The 18952-nt window shown below is 59.0% G+C and overlaps 1 protein-coding gene across 1 annotated transcript; it reads right to left on the bottom strand.

Moving 5' to 3' along the window:
* Positions 1 to 2814: 2814 nt before the first annotated feature.
* IGLON5 (IgLON family member 5) lies at positions 2815 to 17751 on the bottom strand (the record flags this gene model as incomplete). Its single annotated transcript, XM_082863490.1, has 8 exons — positions 2815 to 2903; positions 3617 to 3771; positions 4359 to 4479; positions 4707 to 4841; positions 6142 to 6261; positions 8054 to 8286; positions 8939 to 9017; positions 17673 to 17751. 8 exons carry the CDS (start codon positions 17749 to 17751, stop codon positions 2815 to 2817), a joined length of 1011 nt encoding a protein of 336 aa, XP_082719616.1.
* Positions 17752 to 18952: the final 1201 nt, after the last annotated feature.

Below are 18952 nucleotides of genomic sequence, written 5' to 3'. Positions count from 1 at the left end.
AGCACTTAACACAGAGTTTGGTACACAGCAGGCCATCCATATTTGTTGACTGATCAAGTATTTGGGGCCAGTGAAGGACTGGGCTTGCTGCTACCATCCCCAGCAGGATGGCCTCCTTTTCCACCTGGGTTTCTCATTGGAAATTTAAGGAGTGCATCAGTGAAGATTCTTTTGGCTGTAAGTAACAAAATAAATGATGGCAAGGGATGGAGGTAGGTGGTTTCAGGCTGACTCAGCAACTTAGTGACCCCATCAAGTACCTGGGCACTTTGTGTCCTGCTCTGCCACCCTCAGTGGGTCAGCATATTGCCTCACGTAGCAAGATGGCTGCCACAGCTCATATCTTCACGCAACTGTATCTGACGACAAAAGGAAGGGAGCAGCGTTCCTCTCCTCTCATGAGCGGGGGAAGAAATATCCTGGAAGCCTAACAGTAAACTTCCCTTATGTCTCATTGAGCAAAAACTGGCCACATCACTGCAAGGGAGGCTGGGCAACCAAATATCTCAGCCTGTATCGTGGGAGGTGGGCAAAGAGGAAAGTGGCAACAGCTAAAGTATAGGCAACCAGCATCTGTCTCAAGGAAGGAAAGGATTCTGGTTAAAGATTGGGGTGGAAGAGGCCTTTAGGAAATACAGTCCTTGGATCTTTTTAAAAACGTGGTGGCTGGGGTCCTGGATACCTGGACTCTCTACATCTGTATCAGCTAGAATTTTCATTTCCTTTTTAATCACTAGAAACAGAAAACCTAACATGAGTTGGCTTAAACATACATGGGACGTTATTGCTTATGTAAGTGAATGTGGGCATCAGGTTAAGTTTTGATCCACTTGCTCCAGTGATGTCATATGGACCCAGTTTCTCTAGACCTTCCACTCTGCATTCCATAGTGTTTCTATCATTCTCAGGCTCCACGTGTTGTCTTCCCCACCGTGGCTATCCCCATAGACCCAAGATCTCTCCATGCGGTGGGGAAAAGGAACCCTGCAGATCCAGACTTCACGCCATTGAGCCGCGTGATGCAGCAGAAGAGCGTCTCTTCTTAGGAAATCCACACAGCTCTGGTGTTCACTCTCTCAGCGGGCTGGCTGGGTCACGTGCCCACCTCTGAACCAGTCACAGTGGGAAGCGGGCTATGCTGAGTGGCTTAAGCCAATCGTGCCACCTCTGCAAATGGGTCAATTGCAAATCTACCAGAGAGAAAAGGGAGGGCAGAAGTGACGCTGGGGAGGCACCACCCATGACCACAACTCTGCCCTCCACTCACCCATATCCTTAATGACACTGACACCTGCAGGCGGAGGCTTTGGAAAAAGGCGTTTATTGGTGTGGTGGTCTCAACACTCCCCATGACTTGGAACACACGGCCCCCAGGGCCCCCCGCCCCCCCTCCCTTGCACCCCTCCCCCTGCCCGCCCTGTCCCCCGGACCCTGGGAATGGAAGACAATGTGGGATGGGGTCCACGCCCCCGTCTGAGGTACAGTCACTGCCCCTTGCCCCTCTGCCCCTGCTCTGCCCTCTCTCCCCGTCCCAAGCTCTGGGTGGTGTAGTTCAGGGTGGGTGTTTATAGAGGGTCTCCCGGGAGTTGGAGCTGGTGACTTGGCATCTTGGTCTGGGCTCAGGATGTCTGATGCCTCTCTCTCCCCCACCTTGTGTGATGTGGCGTGCCAGGGCGGGGTGTTCCTACAATCAGAGCCCCTTCCTGATAACAGTTGTCCATCCTGGGGGGAACTACAGCTGGTCACCAGCTACAGGACAGCTGGAGCCGGGGGGCTATTGCTGGTCACAGTCGCTGGTGTGTGTGTGTGTGTGTGTGTGTGTGTGTGTGTGTGTGTGTGTCTGAGTGTGTGTGAGGGTGGTCAGGTCAGCCTTTAGGAGGTTCAGCCGGTGGAGAGGCCAGGGAGCAGTAGCCCAGCAAGCCCACACCTGTGGGCCGGCTGCAGCTGGTTGGCGCTGCAGGTGGTCGAGGGGAGTGGGGGCAGGGTAGGGCAAAGCACTGAGACACACAGGTGACAACAGGCACCAGCCTGACATTTGGATGGAAGCACCGATTGGCCCAGGAAGGGGCCAGAAAGTCCAGGGTGGGGAGGGACAGGAAAAGTGGGAAGGTCTCAGGCCGCTGAGCCAGTGATGGGGCCTCCGGCTCCAGGCAGCCAGCCGGCTGACAGCAGGGAGGCCCAGAGCCAAGATGGAGATCGTGCACCTGCTCACAGAGGCTGAGTGACAGCTTGACAGGCAAGCGTGATGGCCCTGCCCACTCCCAACCTGCCCAGGAGACAGCCTTTCGACAGGGTGGGGAGCGGGTGGTGTGAATGCATATATCGGGAAAGCAGGGAGCCTGGAAAACCTCTCCTCACAGCTTCCGGCACGAAGCCCCCATACCTACCTCTAGCCAGAGGTGAGAGACAGCAAGGTTGGGGGCAGTGGATGTGCGGCGTGTCGAGGAGGGAAGAGTGCTGAGCTCCCTTTCCCACCCATTCATACACACACGCACACACGCGCGTGCAGGCTCACGCTCACACCCACTACACACACGCGATCCAGTTGACAGCCTGAGCTAAGAGACGGGTGTGGGGTGGCCGGGGATGGGTCACAATCGGAAAGGTGAACAGTGGCGAGAATGGCTGTGGAAAGATGCATAATTTTGCGTTATCCCTCACAGTGATGGGTTCTGTAAAGATCTTTCCTCCTTCTCTTCCTTTTCCTCTTAGAGCTCCTCTGCCCCCTCGAGACCCGCGGCAATTGTTCCCCCTTCTCCTCTTGCTCTCGGCCTCAGACCGCCCGCGGGGGGACTCCAGGGCACTGGGTTCTTCCTACATCCTCCACCACAGCCAGCCCAGGGCGGAGAGGAGGGTCAGAGGCCCTGGGGGCCTTGGGGCCGAGTTCTCCAGGGATCCTGGGCCTGGGGAAAGAGAGAGGGTCAGGGGAGGAGGCCCAGAGTGGGGAGACCCCCTGTGTGTCTCTCCCGAGCGTCTTGTCTCTGCTCTGAGGGTGTGGTCTGAGGATGCCTCCTGGGGACCTTTCTGGGCTTTCACTCCGTGTGCCTGTCCTCTGACTGTTTTAGTCTAAGCATCTGGCTGATGACTGTCTTCTCCACCTGCAAAGCTCTCCCCACAGATCTTGGCCGGGCTGGCTTCTCCCGACCACTCAGGTCTCAGTTCAAATGTTACCCCCTCCAGGAAGCTTTCTCTGATGAGCTTATCCAATGCTACCATCCCCAATTCTATTATTTATTTTCTTCGTAGCCCTTATTGATATGCAAATTTTTTCCTGCTTATTTATGTATGTATTCGTTGGCTTTTCATTTTACTTATGTGTCTACTTGTTTATTGCGTTTCCACTACTGCTAGACTGTAAGCTGTGCAAGTCCCTAGACCTTGGCTCTTTTGTGCATTGCTGTGTCCCGAGCACCCAATGCCTGGCCCTTAGTGGGCGCCCAATGAATGTGTCTGTAGGAGGGATCGGTTTCTTGCTCAGTCGAGGGTGCGTCTCTTTCCTAAGTTCGGGGACAGTCTGGGGTCGGCCCGGCATCTCCACCTCTCCGGCCCCGCCCACTCAGCCCCGGCCCCACCCACGCCGCTCCGGCCCCGCCCCTCCTGCCGCTCAGGGACGCACGCAGGAGCCGCATGGAGGCGCTGGACATTCCCAGCCGGTTGGCTGCGCGACACGTGTAGTTGCCGTAATGCCGGGCGCTCACGTTGGCGAAGAGAAGCATCGAGCGGGTGCGCTCCGTCTGCACCTTCAGGCCCTCGGCCGTGCCACTGCTCAGCCTGCCGGGGATCCGGGTGAGGGACCAGGCCGCAGGACCCCGGCCCGGGGCCCTCTCCAGGCGGAAAGCCCAACCCCCTGACTGTCAGGCTCCCCGATTCCCTGGAGACCCTACATTCTGTTCCCTACCCCAGCGACCCCTAGCCTCGGGTTCTAGCGCCCCATGGATCTCGGGCCACTCCCACCGACGCCCCTCTCCAGGCAGCCTAGCCCCTCAGGGACACTGGACTCTCTCAGTGTGTACCTCCGACCACTAGGGGCACCCAGGCCCCGCTAGACCCCAGATGTAATGGTCCCCTAACCCTAAAACTTCTCTGCCGGATCCTCAGTATCGACCCCCACCCCAGACCTTCTTCCTGAAGAGCTGGAGGAGGCCAGGCTCCAGCATTCATCATCCTGGGACCCAAATTTCCAGTAAGCCACCACAGTTTCCCTGGGGCTCAGAGGACCCCAACACCTAGAAGCCGGACCCTCAAGTTCTCAGGAGCCAGTACTCTGCTCCCTCTGCCCCCCTCCTCGCGGTCCAAAGGACCAAGGACCCCACCACCACCACCATCACCACCACGGCCGGCCCCGGTGCCGTCCTCACAGTCTGTCATCCTTGTACCACTGGAAATCCGCGGGGGGCACGGCCATAGCTTCGCAGCGCAGGAGGGCGGCCCGGCCCACAGCTGTGCGGGCGCTGGTCACGTCCGTGATGGTCGGAGGATCTGGTGAGGGACCAGGGTCAGCGAATTCTCCTAGCCGGGTGCGGACGAAGGGGTCCCACCCCCAGCCCGCTCCTCTCTCCTTACCAGGAGTCCAGGTCTCCAGCATCCCCCCCCCCACAAAGACTCCTTCCTCGCGCAGACTCACCCCCTTCCTCCTCCCTCACACCCTTCATCCCCAGGGACCCAGGACCCGCCCCGCTTTCGTGCCCGGTGCCAGGGGGGCTCACAGTTGACTGTGACCAGCACGCGGCGGCTGTCAGGTGCAGAGTTAACCCCGTTGTGAGTCACGCACTCGTATTCCCCGGCCTGGCCCCGCTGGATGTCGTAAATCTCAAGGATCTCACCTTCCGAGGTGAAGCCATCTGTGGTGGGAGGGGAGGGGAGGGGGCGGGGCCAGACACAAACACTTAACACGGGACAACACGGGCACAACACGGACACACATCAGCGGGGCGGACAGCGCAGGGCCTGGAGTGCCCGGGTCAGTGGGAATGGGGAGGGGCTTGCCGGGCCTGGGATCTCCTGCTAGGGGTGGGGCACAGAATGAGAATCTGGGGCTTAGTAACTAGAACCCAGTGGGGAGGGTCCTAGAATTGGGGGCGTTCAGGGGATACAGTGATCTGGGAGTCCATAACTCAGATCGTGCGGCTCACAGGACCCAGTGGGGAGGATCCGGAGTTCCGGGATCTAGCCCTTGGGGCCCAAGGAGTCAGGATCTGGTGACTGGGGTCAGCAATCCAGGTATCTGGGGTCTCGTGACAGAGCGCTGGCTCAGAAGACCCTTTGGGACTCAGAGCATCCGGGGATCTAGAGACTCGAGCCCCGGATGTGGGGCTCAGGTAAACCACTAGGGGAGGATCCAAGGACCTGAGACCTAGTTACTGGGTTCTGGGGTCCCAAGGGATCTACTGATCGGCACAACTGGTCTCCAAAGACCCCGTGAGTCTGGGAAATGGTAGTAGAGATCTAGGTAGAAGGGGAGTGGGTGATGTCTGGGACCTGGAATGTCCCTTTCAGGCCCCTTGGCTCTCTGTTTTGGGGCAGCCATGGTTCTTAGCCCTAGCACTAGAATCACCTGAAGGGCTTGTTCAGACAGATTGTGGTGGTGATGTGGGGAGGGGTGGTTCTGACTCATTAACTCTGGGGTGGGCCAAAGAATGTGCATTTCTGTCGAGTCTCCAGGTGACGCCAATGCTGCCAGTCTGGGGACCACACTCTGAGAACCACTGGCCTAAGGCACCTGGCAGAGATGTAGTGATGTGAGCGGGAGACGGGAACGTGGGCCAGGGCCGTGGCTGGAACCTGGCTCTGGCCATCTAGTGGTAGGGGTCTGAATCCAGGAGAATCCTGTGAGCTAGGGGGAAAGAGACTGAGGCTGCTGGGGTCGGGGATGTGGGGCAAGCTGGGATCTAGGAGGTGATTTGGAGGAAAGAGCCCAGGCCTGGGATGGCAAGTGGGGAAGGCTCTAAGGCTCTGGGGCCTTCCAGTGAAATAGCAGGACCAGGGTAGGAGGGGGAAATCCAGTCATCACAAGGGTTCCGGGGGAATCAAAGGAGGGGGGTAATGGGAGATTCTGGATATCTAGCTAGGGATATGGGGAATTGAGGGGCCCAGACTGCGGAGTGGGGGAAAGGGGCTTTCGGCCAGGGGTGGGGTCCTCACCTCGGAGCTGCCTCCAGGTGACCGTGGGCTCCGGCCGCCCCACGGCCAGGCAGAGCAGGTTCACGTTGCTCCCCTCGTTCACGGTCACAGGCGAAGAGATATTCACGATGCGGGCGGGGACTGCAGGCCGGAGGGAAGGTCAGTGAGAGGCCAGATGTGGGCTCCCAAGACCCAGGATCCAGGCCTGGCCCCTCCTCCTTCAGACCAGGATCCTGGCCCCCAACTCCTCCCCCCTCAGACCCAGGATCCAGGCCCCCAACCCCTCCCCACTCAGACCCAGGGGTCTGGGCCCCCAGCCCCTCCTCCCTCAGACCCAGGATCCAGGCCCCCAGCCCCTCCTCCCTCAGACCCAGGATCCAGGCCCCCAGCCCCTCCTCCCTCAGACCCAGGATCCAGACCCCCGGCCCCTCCCCGCTCAGACCCAGGATCCAGACCCCCAGCCCCTCCTCCTCAGCCCCAGGATCCAGGCCCCCGGCCCCTCCTCCCTCAGACCCAGGAGTCCAGACCCCCAGCCCCTCCCCCCTCAGACCCAGGATCCAGGCCCCCAGCCCCTCCTCCCTCAGACCCAGGAGTCCAGACCCCCAGCCCCTCCCCCCTCAGACCCAGGATCCAGACCCCCAGCCCCTCCTCCTCAGACCCAGGATCCAGGTCCCCGGCCCCTCCCCCCTCAGACCCAGGGGTCCGGCTGACATTCCTCTTTCTGGAAGCAATCCTGTGTGTTCCATTCCCTCTGGGTCTGGCTGCTTCCCCAGCTGCTGGTCTTGTCTTCCGCACTCCTTCTCAGTCTCTCTCCACCTTCCTCCTAACTTGGTTTCTATTTTCTATCTTCTGGCCTGAATTCCTCCTTCCCCATCTCTGTTTTTATTGATTAGTATTACTATTAAAAAAATTATTTAACGAATGCTCGTATGGTGCTTCCTGTGTGTAAGTTTACAGTGTTCTAAGTGTGTGGCAAAAATTAACCCACTAAAGCCTCACTGCTCCCTTCTGGGGCAGATGTCGCCGTACTCATCAATTCTAACACCCAGGGGCGTTTCCCACCTCCACCCACCCGTGTGCCCATTTCTCCAATCAGGATGGCTTTATGGCGTAGGACGCCAGTGTTTCACTGGGAGGGGTTTTTTGTTTTGTTTTGTTTTTCCATTTCTAGCCAGGCATAAAATAAAGGTGCCCCTTCCAGCTGACGATGTTTTGGACTCGATACATGACAGCGTCATCCCTGTTTTGCAGATGCGGAGTCTGAGACCGCCCGGCTCGCTCTGGGTCCCTCAGCCCCTGGGTGGTGGCGGTGAGCTTGGAACCTGGAGGAATCTGGCTTCAAGTCGGGGCTTGTCCACGGCCCCGCTGGGCTGTCCCTGTGGTCCTGTCTCTCCAAGTGCTCCCTGCACTCCAGACCACCTCTGATGCCATGTGAGGCAGCCTCCTGCCCTCTCCGTGGATTTCTCCATCCCCACCTCTCCCACTCTGCGCATCCAGCCCCCGCACGTGCTGTTCTTTTTCCGGGACCAGCCCTGCACCCACCTGAAGGTCTCAGCTTAGACGTTATGTCTGGGAAGCTGCCTCTCCTTTGAAAGTCACCTTCAAAGGGGCAGGGACAGCCTGCCTGACTCCTTCTCTGTCCCCAGCCCGCGGAGCAATGCTTGCAGGTAGCAGGTGCTCCAGAAACAGGGCTGAGTGAATGAATGCAGTCTTCCTCCGAGTCCACGCTCGGCCCTGTAGCTCTCCTGCCCTAGAAGTTGCCTGTGACTTTCCCTCCCTCTGCTTGGCTGGAATTCGTGAGGGCAGGGTGTGTGTCTGCCTTCCCATGGCGGTGCCCCAGGGATCGGCGAGGACATGAGGGTCCCCTGTCCCCTGCGCCCGCCACCCGGGCCATCCCGCCCACCCCCACCCAGGGCCGCAGCTGAGGGCTCACCGTGGACGATGAGGTAGACCTGAGTGGTGTACGGCTGGCGGCGCGTCTGGAAGGAGCAGGTGTAGAGGCCCTCGTCGCCCAGCCCCACCTGGGTGATGAGGATGGAGAACTCCTCGGGCGTGTTGGTGAGCAGGCGCACTCTCGGGTCACTGGTCCAGCGGTCGTTGCCCGCGTACAGGATGTTGGAGCGGTTCAGCCAGGCCACTCGGGTCACGTGCTCGTCGATGAAGCAGCTGGAGGGGAGGACGAGGGCAGGGTGGTTTTCTTCTCTCTCACACCCCACCCCCGGCCCTCCAGGGTCCCCCGTCACGGGGGCTTGGTGGTGGGGGGAGGAAGGCCCACTGCATCTCCAGTTCCCACTGCAGTCCTTGGAGGCAGGTGTGACTGCACCCACTTTACAGGTAGGCAAACTGAGCCTCAGAGAGGGAGAGCTGTGAGCCCAAGTGCACAACAGAATGACAGCTGATGCTTATTGAGTGATCGTTGTGTGTCAGAGACCCAAAAGGAGGGGGGAAAGACGCACTGGGGGAGAGGGCCCCAGAGACAGAAGGACAGAGACCCAGAGAGAGGGGGACAGACCCAGACTGGGGAGGCAGAGAGCTGGGGTGTGTAACCCTGGCTCCCACCAAGCAGGCAGAGTGTGCCAGGCTCTCTAAGCTCAGGGCGTGTGTACAGACTCTTGAATCCTCACAGCAACCCAGGTGGTGGTCACCATTCCTCCACCCATTTGACAGATGGGGACATTGAGGCCCAGGGGTGGGCCTGGGCCCAGAGGCTGGGCCCCAATGACCTCTCTCTTGATGGGGAGGTGTGGGCTGTGCCTGGAGATCAGGACCATTTCCCCCCAAGGAAGGTGAAGGGGCAGCACCCTCCGGGTCTCCCTACCTTAGCGTGGCGTTGTCACCTTCGCACACTGTGTAGTTGTCCGCAGGGGAGCTGAACTCCAGGCTCTGGGACAGCAGCCCTGTGGAAGGGAGGGCAGCTCAGCTCGGCGGGACTGTACACATCTGTATACACACACACACACACACACGCGCACACACACACACACACCCCTGCAGATACAGACACTTCCCACACCCCCCGGCATACACGTTCACTGTTGTTTTCAGAGACACACATGGCAGACACACTCAGAGCAGACACACGCAACACCTTCCCACAAGCCCACACTGACCCAGACAGACTGGGACACACAAACCTATGCACCTCCAGAGACAGCACACAATCACAGCACACAAACACACATGTATGTGCACACAGACACACAGACACCAATACATAGACACACTCAGAGATGCTGTGTACAGACGTGCACACACACAGACATATGCACAGATTCACAATTACAGAACTGCATATGTGCAGATACAAAGAGATACGCACAGATGTGCACACAGGTACGTATACAAGCACAGATACACATGTACACAGACACACATGCAGACATGGCACAAGGCACACACACACATGTTCACAGTGTACGACACACATACACACAGATTCAAGAACACACACATACATACACAGATATCCGCGTACACAGGCACACATGCACATATTCACAGACTCACGGGTACATAGATACACATATACACAGATACATATACAGATGTAACAGACACGTGCACACAGATACACACAGTTACACACATTAATTCAGAAACACGTGGAAAGACATGCTTCAGGGAGACCCTCGACACCCACATAAGTGCACAGACATCCAGACATGCAAACGCAAACACGCACACAAACGCGGACGGAATATCCACGCGGCACACGTCTAGCACAGACGCCCAGGACGCGCTGAGGCGTGCTACAGAGAGCCTCGCGTCTACAGACTCCCCCGTGTGCCCGTGCCCCGTGGGGCACGCTCTTGAGGGCGCATGCCCACGCCCGCCTGCGCGCTGCAGCGACCCCCCCACTCCCGCCATTCATCTCTCTGTGGACCGTGGCCAGCGGCTGGACCGGGGCCAGGGAGTGGGAGCTGGGCACGCGGAGGCGGCGGATGGAGACAGCACCAGGAGGGGAAAGGAGGCGGCCGGATGACCTTGGACGCCAGGGCGGCACGGGTCTACACAGGGCTGCCCTGGCCCCCACCCCAGGATGAGGACCTAATTAATCTAATGAGTTAATTGCCCGTGCCCCGCCAACGACTCCCAGAGGCCCTCGGGGCTGGACCAGAGCCAGTGCAGTGGGCTCACCAGGCCCTGGGGGTTTGCAGCCCCTCACCCTGGGCTCGCCTGGGCCAGAGTCGCTCCTGTAATCTGAAGGGCCCTGGAGGGAGGGAAGGGACTTGCCCGTCCTGAGCTGTGCAGAGAGGATGCTGCCACGTAGAACCCTAGGAAGGAGGGGGCGGCCAGGGGACAGACAGACACACACACAGTCACCAGGGTCCAGGAAAGATGCGCAGAGCCAGCCCCGGGGCCAGGAGACAGTCCCACGCATGGCAATGGGTCCTGCTCAGGGGGGACAGAGACCTAGATACTCACGCTGACGCACGCAGCCCGGGACACACACCCAGCAGAAGGTCAGTTAGAAAAGACAGCTCTCTCCCAGAAGCACGCCTCTCAGCCACCGGAGGGACATGGTACCCTGACCCGCCCCACCATACACAACCGGCCCCACACGGGTACACTGGCACCAGCGGGCCCTCACACACAGGTGCAAAGTCTACACACGGTTACAGCCCTACCTGGAGGGCTGTCTCTCTCTCTCTCTCACACACACACACACACACACACACACACACACACACACACACACTGGCTGAATTGGTCACAGTGACACTACCAGCCGGAGGGCTGTGCTCATGCCCACGCCCTACCCTGGAAAGTCGTGCATGAGGATACGGCCTGTGCAGTGAAACAGCGACACAGTTGTAGCCTCTCAAATACAAAGGGGCTGCCCTGGGCCAAGAATCGGGCGCATGCACTCGCGCTGTCACCTCTGATCAGATCACACACGGCCCTATCCGCACACCCGCCGCCCCCACAGGGTTTGTCATACCCCTGGTCACACACATCCTAGACCAAGGTGTCTCCATCTCGGCACCGTTGACACTGGGGGCTGGGTGATTCTTCCTTGTGGGGCCGTCCTGTGCAGTGTAGGATGTTCCGCAGCTCCCCTGGCCTCGACCCCCTAGATGCCAGTAGCTCCCCTGCCCCGACCAAAATTACATTGCCAGATACCTCCCAGGGGGCGAAATCACCCCACCTGTCCCCCTCCCCCCAGCCCTGTGACAGCCACTGTCCAGGGTTCAAGGAGGACAACCCCAGTCTGGGGGTTGCAGAGGAAGCTGTCTAAGGTGCCCCACTTCAGGGAAGAACCCGGGGCTCCTGAGCTCAGGCTAAAGCCCTGGGGTGGGGAGTGGACCTCACAGAGGTGGGCAGGATCTTGATCATAGGTACAGCAGACAGAAAGACAGACAGACGCACACTCCTTGCCAGAGGGATCTTTCCAACACTCGGCATGGCCTCCTGGAGTCCGGGGCCCCGGCGTCACTCTCCTGCTTCCTCTCCCCTAGTGTAGCCCAGCTCTGCATTTCCCACTTTTTCTCCCCTCTCCCTCCTTCCCACTGTTTCCCATCAAAACGCTTCTCCTTCTCCAGGGACCTAGTACATGGGGGCCTCTCCTAGGAGAGATGGCCCATCCGAGCCCATGCGAGCGCCCGCTCTGCTCCCACGGCTCCGTGGATCAGAGGTCTCTGCCTCCCCCAGCTGCCTCTCCAGGGCAGGGCCTGGCTCAGACCATCTGTTTCCCCAGCATGCCCAGCTGGGCCCTGGCTGCGGGCAGTCCTGGGAGATGAGTGATGAAGTTACCTCTTCGATTCCTCGTCTGTGTGTCTATAACTTTGGATGTTGTGGGTCTGCATGTCTGTCTCATGCAGTTCCCAGACTCCAGGCTCAGGAGGACCCTCCATGCTGTGTGACCTTGGGTAAGTCCCTTCCCCTCTCTGGGCTTTGGTAAGTGGGGGTGGGGGTCAGGTTAGCCATTCCACCACCCTGTCACTGCGCCCAGCCCCTCCCTCTGTCTCAGTCCCAGTCACCCTGCACTGTTTTCAGGTCTGCTTTCCTCACCAGACGGGAGCCTCTTAGGGCAGGGCCTGGGTCTCCCCACCTCCAGCATCACCCAGCTCAGGGCCTCGTCCACAGGAGGCCTCAAGAGGTGTTTAATATAAGAATAAACAAGCTAGTGCACATGAGGTCCCCTCTGCAGGAATTCTGCTTGGGAAACTCTGACTCCCTACTCCCTCCAGCCCTAGTCTGTGTTCCCACAATGCCTGGACTACCTCCCTTAGAGCTGTGGTGACTGTATCTGTCTCCCCCAGCAGACTATAAGTTTCTTTTTTTTTTTTTTGAGCATACCACGTGGCATGTGGGATCTTTGTTCCCTGACCAGGGATTGAACACGTGCCCCCTGCAGTGGAAGTGCGGAGTCCTAACCCCTGGACCGCCAGGGAAGTCCCAGCTATAAGTTTCTTGAGGGCAGAGCCTGGGTCTGACTCAGGTCTGTATCCCCAACATCTTCCAGCACAGGGCCTGGCCTGGAAAGCCTTGGGAAATATTTGTTGAATGAGTGAATGTAAATGGATTCCTACAACATGCTTTGCCACCTCTTGGACTCTTACACATTCTTCAAAACCTCAACTCAAATGCCTCCTCCTCCAGAAGGACCTCCCTGACTGTTCAAGGCAGAGAGTCTCCACTCTCTCTACTGCGTACCCTCTGACTCAGCTGGGACAGTGTCCAGGGGTGTCTTCCCTACCTGGCCGGGAGTCCCCTGAGGGCCTGAATCTTGGTTGTGTCCCCCAGAGCTGGGCTTAGCTCCGAGCAGGGAACTGTTTGTAGAGGGGATGGATGGTCTCTAGAGACTCACTAAGAAAGCCGTAAGGAGTCTGGGCTGATAGATCAAATGTCTGTCCCCCCGTTTCTTGGCTGGGTGACCCCCGGCCAGTCTGAGCCTCAGTTTCCCCACCTGTAGAAAGGAGAAAAACAGTAGTGCGTCCCTCGGAGGGTTTTTTGTCAGGGATTCCATGAGAACGTGCAAGCAAAATGTTTAGCTCAGCACTTAGCAAGCAAAAAGGGCCCAAGAAATGCTAGCTGTTCCTAACAGCACCTTCTTTTTAAAGAAACATCTATTGTTATCCCCCGGTTCGGTGTCGGTCCCCCGGGAGTGGAGGGAGGGGGGCAGAGCAGGTCTGGCCTGTAGGTTGCTCTATGCCCAGCACCCACCCGAGTCGGCGACGCATGTACAGACGCGCTGTCAGCATCTGCTCTGCCACGACCACGCCAGCATGACCAGGCTGCTAAAAGAACGGACCGGGGAGCCGGGCTGCCAGGGTTGAAATTCCAGCTGTGCCACTGGGTTGCACAAGTTACTTCCCCTCCCTGAGACTCAGTTTCCCCACCTGTAAGTGGGGACGATCGTCGTGCCTCCCTCATTGGGTTGTGGGGGAGAGGATGAAAGGAGGTCACCCAAGCAACGGGCTCAATACAGTGCCTGCTAGTTAAGTGCTTGCAAACAGCTCTATGTGTGTTGGGTGATGGGATGCTTATGGGGCAGGTGCCAGCCTGGCGGGAGATCCAGTGGTGATGGGACGGACCACACGGGTCTCTGCCAGTCCAGACCAGTGGCTCTCATACCCGTTTGATAAACCAAGGGATGAAGGTTGCAGTGGGTGAATTCCCTTCTCTTGAGAGAAGGGGATTTCTGGGACTTCCCTGGTGGTGCAGTGGTTAAGAATCTGCCTGCCAATGCAGGGGACACGGCTTTGAGCCCTGGTCCGGGAAGATCCCACGTGTCGCGGAGCAACAAAGCCCATGAGCCACAACTACTGAGCCTGCACTCTAGAGCCCTCGAGCCACAAATACTGAGCCCGCGGGCTGCAACTGCTGAAGCCTCTATGCCTAGAGCCCGTGCTCCGCAACAAGAGAAGCTTGTTGAAGATTAGCCCCCGCTCGCCGCAACTAGAGAAAGCCTGCGTGCAGCAACAAAGACCCAACGCAGCCAAACAACAAAAAAAAAAACAACAGGAAAAAAAAAAAAAAAAGAGAAGTGGATTTCTAACAAGCTGAGTGACCTTGAGTTGGAGATAAGAACCACCTGCCGCCCCTCAAAGGAACTTAGGTGGAAATGGGACCCTCCAATGCAGGGGATGCTTAGATTCCAGCATCCCAGAACTCACAGATGGGGAACCCGAGACCCAGGAGTGTGTGTGAACTTGTGGCGGGCGTCTGGGGAGCTGGTGGCAGAAGCCCGGCTGGAGGGAGGGGTGGGGGCCACGTGAGTGCGGGTCCGTGTGGCTTTGGCAGGGAAGAGCCGTGAGAAGGGGCTGGGCCTGGTCTAACGGCCACTGAGGAGCCCCCAGAGCCCTCTTCCTCTTTGCTGATCTCCCAAGTCCTTCTTATCACTCATGCCTGCAGTCTGGTTGCAGAGCCAAGAGCCCGGGAACCTTCCACATGCTGCCTGTTCCTTTCCGCTGGTTCTCACCACAGGGCCTTTGCCTCTGCCGTTCCCTCGGGATCTTTCCAAGGCTGGTTTCTCCCGTCCTTTCAGTCTGAACTCCCCTCAGCTGCTCAGACACCACCTGAGGTCACAAGGCCAACTTGTCTGCCGAGTCATTCTTTTTTTTTTTTTTTTCTCGGTACGCAGGCCTCTCAGTGCTGTGGCCTCTCCCGTTGCGGAGCACAGGCTCCGGACGCGCAGGCTCAGCGGCCATGGCTTACGGGCACAGCCGCTCCGCGGCATGTGGGATCTTCCCGGACGGGGGCACGAACCCGCGTCCCTTGCATCGGCAGGTGGACTCTCAACCACTGCGCCACCAGGGAAGCCCTGCCGAGTCACTCTTATTTTCTCTACGTGAATCGTCACATTCTGAAATTAGCTGTTTACTTCTGAGGTTTTTTTTTAGTTTGTGGATCTCTCTCCATCCCACTAGGATGTAAGCTCTGCGAGGGCAGGGACTTCACTGCTGTGTTTATAGATTCCCAGCGCTTAGAACAGCGACTGTGTGCTCAGTAAATACCTGTTAAATGAGCCGATGAGGCGGCGCCCCCAGTCCAGACAAACCGGGGGGTTCTGGGGGGTCACCCACGCCCAGGTTCACCCTGTCCCCACTCCGTGTAATATGGCAGAAGAATTGACCCCACATCTCCTGCAGCATCTGCTTTTGTAAGTGGATGTATGTGTGTGTGCTGGCATAAAGAATTTAGGGGGAAAAAAAAAAAGGAACGATAGAATAATATCTACAGATGTTGGGGAGGTAGAGTTAAGTGGGGAAAAAAAGCCAGTTTTGCAGAGAAATGGCTTTATTTTGTTTCTATCTGGGGAAAAACATCAACAAACGAACCAATCCCTTACGGATGCTGAACTGCGTGTCTGACGCTGTAGGTGGGAGAAGGCTGGGGACGCCGGCTCCCTCTCGAGAGTGGGTTTGGGGAGGGTAGGGGAGCGGGACACAGTGGGGTTTGCTCTTATGCAGATTTGTAGTGGATGCTTTCCTCCCGTAATCTGGAAAGCATCCAATGAATAAAAGAGAGGAGGAGATGCAGTCTGGTGTATCTTCCACGGGCTTTTGCTCAGCCCCAACGGTCAGAGGGTGGTGGGTGAGGGGGGCTCTCTCTCTGCCTCCCTAATCCCGTCTCAGCTCATCCCCCACCCCGCCCTGTCCCCCTTGCTCGCAGTTCTCTGATGGGGGACAAAAGGCTCAGAGATGGGACTGGACTTGACCTAGGTCACAGACCACCTCCTGGCTCCACTAAGATCCCAGCCCAGCACCTGTGAACAGCAGTGATTTCTAGGGTTCTGAAGAGTAGAAGTAGAAGGAAATGGGAAGTTACTTGAGAGTGAAGGAAGAGAGACAGAGAGAGGGCTAACGGGAGACAGCCAGAGACAGTGAAAGGACAAGGAGGAAAATGAGTGGGCGAGATGAGACGTGAGCTCCCAGAAATGAATGAGGACCAAGGTACATCTCAGGGGCCAGAAAGAGGCAGAGAGACACACGTGCTGTGACATGGAGACGCAGTTCCAGAGGCGGGGAGGGACACATGTGAAATTGTGCTGAGCCCAGCAGGGATGGAGAGAAGGGGACCCAGAGACAGAGACAAACGGAATGTCACCCAGAGCCAGGGAGCCTCCGGAAATGGCCGAGACGTGAGAGAGACCTAAAGTGACAGACAGAGACACAGACAGGCAGGGATTCAGACGGGTCAAGTGGGAGGGGCACTCGGACGGTCTGCACCAGGGAGGGAGTGACCCTCGGGCTCAGCATTCTGTGTCCTGTGTGTGCAGGGCCGGGTTTGTGTGACCCTGGGTGTCTGCAGGTGCGGCTCCGGGTCAGACCAGGGGGATGGGTGTCTCTGTGGCTGTGCGAGCTCGGTGTGTGTGGGCGGGTGGCTGAGAGCCGCTGTCGCTGTCTCGCTGAGACTGTTGGGGGTTCTAGGGTGTTCCCGATTGTGTGTCCCTGACTCTGTGATCCTGGCTTGGGGCAGGGCCGGGGGAATGCTCTGGAAGCACAGAATTAACCCTGCCCCCTGCCCCCTGCCCCCTGCCCCCTGCCCCCTGCCCCCTTGCTCTCCCCTCCTCTCCTCAGGGGGCATCTCCTGGACCATCCCCAGGTTGCCAGCCCGCTGGGGAGACACGAGATCCAGCTACATGTCCTCTAAACAGAGACTGCCAAGTTCACTCCCCAGCACCCCCCTCCCCACTTTCCATTCTCCCCTTCCTGCTCTACGAAAGACCAGCCCCAGTCCCCCTCCCGCACTGGGAGGGCTGAGTTTAACCCTTTGACCCCGTGTTAACCCTTCCCTTCCCTCCCTCCTCAATCCGCCGGTCTCTTAGGCTCCGTCCTGCCCCGAACCCAAATATTCAGCCAGAGCTTTTCACATCTGAGTCCCCAGCCCAGCACCCCAACTTCTTGGATCTCCAGCTCCATTGCCCCCCGCAGAACGGCAACCGTCCAACTACTAATACCTTCTCCCAACCTAGACCACCCAGCTGGGGGATTTCAGCCGCTTCCCAGCTGGGAGACCAGACCCCACCCCCTTCTTTTCCCGACCCTGGGACGGAGGTCTATAGACACCCCTGCCCCCTCCTCTTACTGACCCTGGGAAGACACCATCCCCCCAACCTTTCCGCAGAAACGCCTACCCCAGCCCTCAGGCAGGGACCCCCTGCGGGACCCTCTCCACGCAGAGATGAAGACCCCCGACGGGGCATCCCCCTTCCTACCCTCCTCCCACCCCCACCAACTCAGTTCAGACATTCTGCCCGGGGACCCTTACTTAGCTTCTGATCTCCCTCCCCGATCCCGAGCCGCAGACTCCCGCCCCCAGGCCGGGACCAGGTGTCCGAGACCCTCTCGCCGGCCCGGAGAAGCAGACCTCCGCCCCTAGGCCCAGGCTCGGGCCCCAGGACGCGGACCCCCGCCCCCGGGCATGGATCCAGACGTCCGAGGACCCCTTTCCCAGCCAGAGGATGCAGCCCCCGCCCCCGGGCCCAGACCTCCGCGTCCGGGGGCCTCCTCTTCCCTGCTCGGGGTTGCGCCCTCCCCCGCCCCCAATCCCCGCCCGGGACCCTGGAGTCCCGGCCGAGCCCCCCGCCCCCGGCGCTGCGGTACCTCGACTGATGACGGCCAGGCCGGCCAGGGCGGCGGCGGCGAGAAGCCGGAGCCGGGCCCCGGGCGCAGGGGGGGGCATCGCGGCAGCAGCGGCGCGAAGGGGGAGGGGAAAGGGGGGGCCGGTCCGGGGCGCGCGAGGCCTGGGGGGAGAGGGGGAGGGGGAGGGGGACCCCGCCTGCGGCTGCACCGGCCCGGGGGGCGGCGGGGGCGGGGGGAGGGGGCTGGGGGGGCGCGACGAGGCGGCCGGAGCTGCTGCAGACCCGGGGAGGGGGCGGTGCTGACGGGCAGGAAGGCCGACCAATCAGGGGAGGCGGGGGGCCAGGGAGGCGGGGCCGAGGAGGGTTGCTCTTTGGAGGGAGAGGCCTTTGTTACTGCGGCCCGGCCCCTACCCCCTCCCGCCCCCTCGATCCACAGGGCTTCCCACCTCGGATCCCTAGAACCCCGGGTCTGGCACACTTTTCCTGGAGCCCACCTCCCTCCTGCTTCAGGTCCCAATCTCATCCTCCCTCAGACCCAGAAATTCCGGCCCCCCAACCCCAGGAGTCCGGCCCCCAGCCCCCTCAGGCCCAGGAGTCTGCTCCCCAAGTCCCCACCTCCCCCAGACCCAGGAATCAGAACTCCCAGCCCCCTCTTCCTGTGGGACATAGTTCCGCTTCTCCATCTACTTTCATGAATAACACTGACTTTGGGGTGAAATTTCCTTCTTCCATCCATCCCAACCCTCATCCCCAGGATAACAGGGGAATGGGGAGAGACGGGGGGGGGGGGGGGGGGGGACCTGACCTTGGGAGATGGTAATCCAGGGTTCAGGTACGGAGAATCCCCACTGCTCATTCTTTCAGTCACTTGGCTGCGGGCGAGACCTTGGACAAGTCACCTCTTTCCCCAGAATCTCAGTGTCTTCCCTGCAAGATGGAATCATCTCTATTTCTCAAGGTTATTGAGAAGAATAATGGAGATTCTGGGGAGGGTGCTAGCTCAGCCCAGTGCCCTAACAACCTGAAGTTAGCTCTTCCTCCTGGTCCCACTATGCATCCATTTACCGGGTATAGTCCTCCCTCCTGGCCCACCAGGTGAGGCATCCCTGTCCCCTGTGCCCCCATCTCTGAGGCAAGAGAACAATCCCTGAGCCTACTCCATGTCTGGGGCACTTGGAGGCAGAAGTTTTTGAAGTCACCCCCTAGGGGCTGTTTAACTGCAACAGCACATCCATCCTCTATTCCTCCCCCCAACCCCCAAATCCAATCTGTCTGCAAGAGAAGCTAGCTCGGCCTCCACCT

Source organism: Leucopleurus acutus (assembly GCF_964270905.1).
Source record: "Leucopleurus acutus genome assembly, chromosome: 20".
NCBI lineage: Eukaryota > Metazoa > Chordata > Mammalia > Artiodactyla > Delphinidae > Leucopleurus > Leucopleurus acutus.
This window is presented reverse-complemented; position numbering and strand designations above follow the sequence as displayed.